The sequence below is a fragment of the Carlito syrichta genome, unplaced genomic scaffold (genome assembly GCF_000164805.1).
Source record: "Carlito syrichta isolate Samal-C Ts95f unplaced genomic scaffold, Tarsius_syrichta-2.0.1 Scaffold308897, whole genome shotgun sequence".
NCBI lineage: Eukaryota > Metazoa > Chordata > Mammalia > Primates > Tarsiidae > Carlito > Carlito syrichta.
Genome location: NW_007252993.1, coordinates 1 through 5,839, shown reverse-complemented (window position 1 = coordinate 5,839; position 5,839 = coordinate 1). Strand labels below are relative to the sequence as shown.

Below are 5,839 nucleotides of genomic sequence, written 5' to 3'. Positions count from 1 at the left end.
TCCCCACCAGCCCCGCCCGCCCTGACCTCGATCTCCGTCAGAAAGTGGATGGCCTCTGGGAGGGTCACCAGGCGGTTTTTGTTCAGGACGAGTCTCCTCAGCTTTGGGCATCTGTGAGGACAGGGCCAGCCGGAGTCTCAGGGAGGTGACAGACCAGTGGGGAGGTCAGGGGAAACTTCCAGTCCTGGGGCAGGGGAGGCAGGTTGGGCCCGAGGAAGTGTGCGTGTGGGTCCTCTGCTCTCTGCCTGAAGGACTTCTCAGAGCCAGGAGACCACACTAGTGGGCACTGTGACCTTCAGAAGGGGTGCGCTCCAAACTCACATGGCACTGGAACCCTTCTGGCCTCATCCCTAGTAACGCCTTTCCAAAGGGTACTCTGGGGAACCTGAGTTGGGAATGGCTGGCACGGCACTGTGGTCTTCACACACAAAGGCAAATTAACCCATCTCCACTTCACACGGGCATGAAGACCACAGGGTGGGTTCTGGCTGCAATTCTGAGGCAATCTGTGACGTAAGACCCCGGCAAGTCCCAGCCCTGCCCCTGCACCTGCAGAGACTTTCGGGGATCAGCTCCAGGTTGTTGTTGGCGGCCATGAACTCCTCTAGGCTGGTCAGCTTGCCAATGCCCGAAGGCAGCCCGTCGAAGTCCAGCTTGTTGGAGTTCAAGTACAGCTTCTTCAGCTTGGTCAGCTTGCAGATGGCTGACTAGAAGGGAGCCGGGCACGGCGGGTAGTCAGAGCCAGAGCCAGGGCCAGGGCCGGGCTCAGCAGCCCCCGGCCACCCTTCCTGAAGACCCTGGACGTACGGGGAGTGAAGTGAGCAGGTTGCGGGACAGGTTCAAGGTCTCTACGTGCACCCACTGGTCGATGCAGAGGGACAGCTCTGTGATCTGGTTGCTGCTGAGGTTGAGGCGGCGCAGGCTGGGAAGGGTGTACAGGCACTCAGGTACCCGTGTCAGGTCATTGCAGGACAGGTCCACATCTGAGGCGCGGGGGGGAGAGGGGGCGCGGGGTGGAGAGTGTGCATCAGCTGGGGCCCACACACGCATGCCAGGGCAGCCAACCCCACCCCAGTGCGAACTCCAGCCCCAGGCCGTGAGGCCTCCAGCAAGTGATAACCTCTCCGAGCTGCAGTTTCTCTGCCTGGAGAAACTCCATCACGCTGGGTGGGTCTAGGCATCAAATCGGTGCTCAGAAATTGATGTTATTAACTGTTGTCATCATAGTGACAGAAAGATCATAATGTATCCTTTTCTCTCTGGGAAGGAGTCTGAGAAGCAGGGCTTAACCCCCTTTGTTCCTAAGGAAGCGAAGGAGCCCAGAGGGGAGCAGAACTTAGGGGGCGCCACCCAGGGACTGCTCTGACCTGCCAGGTTGCTCAGGCCTTCCAGGCTGGTGGGGAGGTTGCTCTGGGTGCGCTGGGTGTTCCGCAGGTGCAGGGTCTGCAGGGCCATCATGGCTGGGAGCTGCCTGCCAGGCGATGAGAGCTGTCAGGGCCAGGGTCAAGGCCTACCTGGGGGCGCTGAGGGCAGGGCTTGGAGGGGTGGGCCCAGGAGCAGAGGGTCCAGAGGGCAGGCATGCAGCTGCATCTGTCTGAGGGGACCAAGCCAAGGGCGGCTGTGGGGCAGGGTACTGGGAGGACGGGACTGGGAGGTGTGGCGTGACCTTTGAGGGGCCGGGGCCTGAGGGGTGTGGCCTACACGGGAAGGAGGGTGGTGTGGCTGGGGAAAGTGAAGGGCCAGGTCTGGTTGCCAAGGGCACCCACCGGAGCTGGGCGTGCAGCAGTGGGTTTCCATTGAGCACAAGCGTCTGCAGGTGCACAAGGCGGCGCATTTGGGGGGGCAGGCTCTCTAGGCGATTCTCGCTGAGGTCCAAGTACAGCAGGTCGGTGAGGTTGATGAAGAGCTGGTTGGGGATGGCGTCGATGCTGCAGACGGGGGGCGGGGCAGGGGCTGCCTGAGTCAGGGTCGGACCTCCTCCCTGGGCCCGCCTGCGCCCCAGCCTGCGACAGAACTGGCACCTGTTGTGGCTGAGGTTCAGCACGAGCATGTTCTTGGCGTTCTCCAGCTCCCGTGGACACTCCGTCAGCTGGTTGTGGCTCAGGTCCTGGAGAGAAGGGCAAGGTCAGGGGTGTCCCCACCCCACCGGGCCTCTGCCAGGCTCCAAGATCAGGCAGGGCCCTGGAGGTGGTGGGTGGCGTGAGGGGGTTTCAGGGCCAAAAGGAGACAGCTGGGACCTTAGACGGAAGGGTGCTAGGGATCTGACTCCATGAGTGACCTCAAGCAAGGCCACTTGTTCACTCCAAGCTTCAGTAGCCCCATCTGTAAAATGGGATAACAAAGGCCTCAGGGACTCTTTTTTTTTTTTTGAGTTGGAGTCTGCAGTGGCACACTCACAGCCACCGCAGCCTCGACCTGTTGGCTCAGGCGATCCTTCCGCCTCAGCCTTCCTAGTAGCTGGAACGTGCCACCACGCCCAGCTGATTTTTGATTTCTTGTAGAGATGAGGTCTTGCCAAGTTGCCCGGGTTGTTCTTGAACCCATGGGCTCAGGCAATCCTCTCGCCTCGGCTTCACAAAGTGCTGGGATTATAGGCGTGAGCCACCGCGCCCAGCCAGCCCCAGAGACTCTTATGGTGAGCAGGAATTGAATGGTCAGGCTAGCACAGGGGGTGGGTAAGTGGGTAATCACTGACCAGAACCGAGAGGTCATCCAGCTTGAAGATGTCATCAGGGACTCCAGAGTTCTTCAGGCTGTTGGCACGGGCCACGATGGCCTGGGGATATACCATAAGAGTCCATGATTGCTGGTTTCTGCCCCCAGGAAGAAGCAAAGAGGCCAGGGAGGGACACCTCCTCAGGAAGCCTACTGGAGGCCAGGCCTGAATTCTCACCTGCCTCTGGCCATTGATCAAACAGTTCCTCCAACTGGCAGGCTCTTACTATCCTTCTGGTACGCTCCTATTCACATCCCAAAGCCCAGTTCAAATGTGTTTCAGAACCCAGCACACGCCCCCAAGGAAACTTTTCTGATCCATCCACCTCAGCCTCCCGAGTAGCAAAACTACAAGCATGCCACCATGCCTAGCTAATTTATTTTACTTTTTTAGAGATGAGGTCTCACTATGTTGTCCAGGCTGGACTTGAACTTCTGGCCTCAAGTAATCCTCCCACCTCAGCCTCCCAAAGTGCTGGGATTACAAGCGTGAGCCACCACACCCAGGCAATTTCTCTTCTTAATTCCAGAAGGTAAGATAGGGTGTAGCTGAGTGAGGGTTTTCAGAAGAGAGAGAACTGAACTAAAAAGAACCAGAGCGTGGACTGACATGAAGTTTGCTTTCTCTCCCCTAACTTAGGGCTGAAACCTCTTTCTGCTACAGACTTGTACAAAGTTCGAGGAGGAGAGAGGACAGGGCCAGGGAGTGATGTCACAGCTACCAGTGACACCAAGAGTGACAGAGCTGCTCCATGCTTCCCCAGCCCTGATATCTGTACAGCACCATGTTGCTGCTTCACAGGGTCACCGCCACCCTCCCAGCCACCATATCTGCAGATGAGGCCCAGAAAGTAGAAGGGACTTGTCCAAGGTCCCACAGCCAGGAAGTAGCAGAGCCTCACTTTGAACTTGGGAAGCCCAAGTCCAGAGGACATGCTGTTAACAACTCCAGGGCTTCAGCCTTGGAAGGAAGGACCCTGGCTAAGGACACAGGGCATGGCCGGGGCCTAACATTCTGGGATGTCAGACCACCCTCCCAGCCAACTACCCCAACCCCAGCTCTAGCACTGCCTGACTGCGTCTATGACACTGGTGGAGGTCAGGAGGACATGAAGAAACCTTCAAGGAGCAGTGGGAACACCACTCAGCCAGTGCTGCCTATTGTTATGATACTTGACATCTAAAACATGTGGCAGTATCTTATGCTTTTCCCTCCTATTCTCTAATCCACGTTGGTCACTTTATGCAGGGCACAACTGTAACTGCTTGCAACAAGAGGGCCTCTCTTGTGACATCTGGTCCCCGAGCCTGACTCAAAGAAGGGCAGAGATGCTGGCCTTGCCTGGGGTCTGGCGCTGCCCTCATGTCCCTGGCTGGACAACCAGCCCCTCCCCTCAAGCCTGTGGTCTCCGGGCCACTACTCACCCGCAGCGATGGCAGGCTGGACAGCTCCCCGTGAAGCGTGGTCAGGTTGTTGTGACTCACAGACAAATGTTCCTGGGTGGGACAGGGGGAGCAGAGACTCAGCGGGGTGGGGTGTCCAGAGTTCCTGCCACCACAGCTTTGCACCATCCAGAAGAGCCCTTGGCCACACAGGCTCAGTCCACCTCTGCAGTCTCTCTCCTTCCCAGACCCAGCCTCTTTTTGTATACCGTCCAGGACAGGGTGCTCATTCCCTCTCTGTCAGCTCTGCTCTGCCCACCTAGCTCACCCATAAGACCCTCCCTGCCTGCCCAAAGCCTCTTACCAGCTTCTGTAGGGCAGCCAGCTCCTCTGGCAAGTAGCAGAGGCCAGTGCGGTTCAGCTTCAGCCATCGCAGACTGGTCATGGCCTTGACATTCTCAGGGAAATAGCCACCCTGGAGGAGAGATGTCATGGTGAGGCTGGTCTGAGAAAGCAGAAGGCCTGCTCCACCACCTTCCATAGCTCCCACTGCCAATTCTCACCAGCTGAGGCCATGGACAGGTCACTTCTTCACTCAATTTCTTCACCCATAAAATGGGACTAATGACAGCCCCCATGTGACAAATGTGTTGGCCTAAGACTTGTCTCTCCTGCTGGACTCTGAGCCCCAGGAGGGCCAAGACAAAACTGACTTGTTTCAGGTGCTATCCCAGCACCCTGCCTTGTGGTTAGCCTGGCTCATTCCTTCAACCGGTTTTCCAGGCCCTGGCCTCTGCAAAGGCCCCACCTGTGCCCTCACCCTGCTTCAGCATACAGGCAATTCAAGGCACGGTCCAAACCAGCAGTGCTGAGCACCCCCACCACGGGCACCGCTTCATCCTTTCCCCATATTTGAACACCCACCTCTGCACCTCCAGCCCTCATGGCTCCAAGTCTGGGGCAGCGTGTGCCTTCAGTGCCCTTGACTGGTGTCCCTGCCCCCCAGCGGCCACATTCCTGGCTAGTGACTCAGACTTTTGCAGTCCAGTGAAGATGAACGGCGACCCCAGATAAGGACGGGGGGGATGGGCACAGGGACAAGCGGTGTGGCAGCACGCACACCTGGCAGTAAATGCAGGAACAACCTGCCTGTCTCCTTGGCGGCGGCCAGCAAGACCCCGCTTGTCCCCTTCTTGCAAGTTGCCTCCCCTTCACCAACTTTCCCCAGTGTCCACCTCGTCCTCGAGGCCCTAGAACCACCTCCCTTGCCATCAGCTGCCCGCCGGGCGGGCTTCAGTCCCTTGTCCGCCTGGCCCATCGGCCCAGCAGCTGCTCAGACGGCGGCCCGACACGCCCCACACACCCAAATCTCGCTGCGTCCCGTGCGCCCAACAGGGCTACCGTAGGCCCCTTCACCGGATGAGAAAGCCCAGACTCAGAGGGGAAGTGGCTTGCCCAAGCTCACGCAGGATGGGGGTGGCGGGGACAGGGCACGGAGGAGTAGGCTCCAGACCCGCCCCTGGGCAGCCCGGGCCGCCCGCCCTGAGTCACGGCCTGGCTTGGGCGAGTGACCTCAGAGGGGCGGGGAGGCAGGAGCACAGGCTCGCCAACCCCCCAGGCCACACTCCGGCCCGGAGAACACGGACGCGGGTGGGGGCCTCCAGCCGGCGCCCCGCGGCGTGACTCCGAGCCCGAGGGCTCGCCCTGGGCCCGCCCGGCCTGGGTCCTCCCGCGCGGGCAG

General features: G+C 59.4%; 1 protein-coding gene across 1 annotated transcript in view; it reads right to left on the bottom strand.

Moving 5' to 3' along the window:
• Positions 1–4,802, bottom strand: part of FLII (FLII, actin remodeling protein) — a 13,302-nt gene extending 8,500 nt beyond the window's left edge. Inside the window, exons 1-10 of the mRNA XM_021716743.1 lie at positions 4,662–4,802; positions 4,463–4,573; positions 4,141–4,212; positions 2,696–2,776; positions 2,022–2,107; positions 1,767–1,928; positions 1,368–1,471; positions 808–983; positions 550–707; positions 27–111 (exon numbers count right to left, since the gene is read on the bottom strand). Of these exons, the coding sequence (XP_021572418.1) occupies positions 27–111; positions 550–707; positions 808–983; positions 1,368–1,471; positions 1,767–1,928; positions 2,022–2,107; positions 2,696–2,776; positions 4,141–4,212; positions 4,463–4,573; positions 4,662–4,736 (1,110 nt within the window). The 5' untranslated portion in view covers positions 4,737–4,802. The remainder of the gene's footprint in view (positions 1–26; positions 112–549; positions 708–807; positions 984–1,367; positions 1,472–1,766; positions 1,929–2,021; positions 2,108–2,695; positions 2,777–4,140; positions 4,213–4,462; positions 4,574–4,661) is intronic.
• Between the last annotated feature and the right edge of the window lie 1,037 nt (positions 4,803–5,839).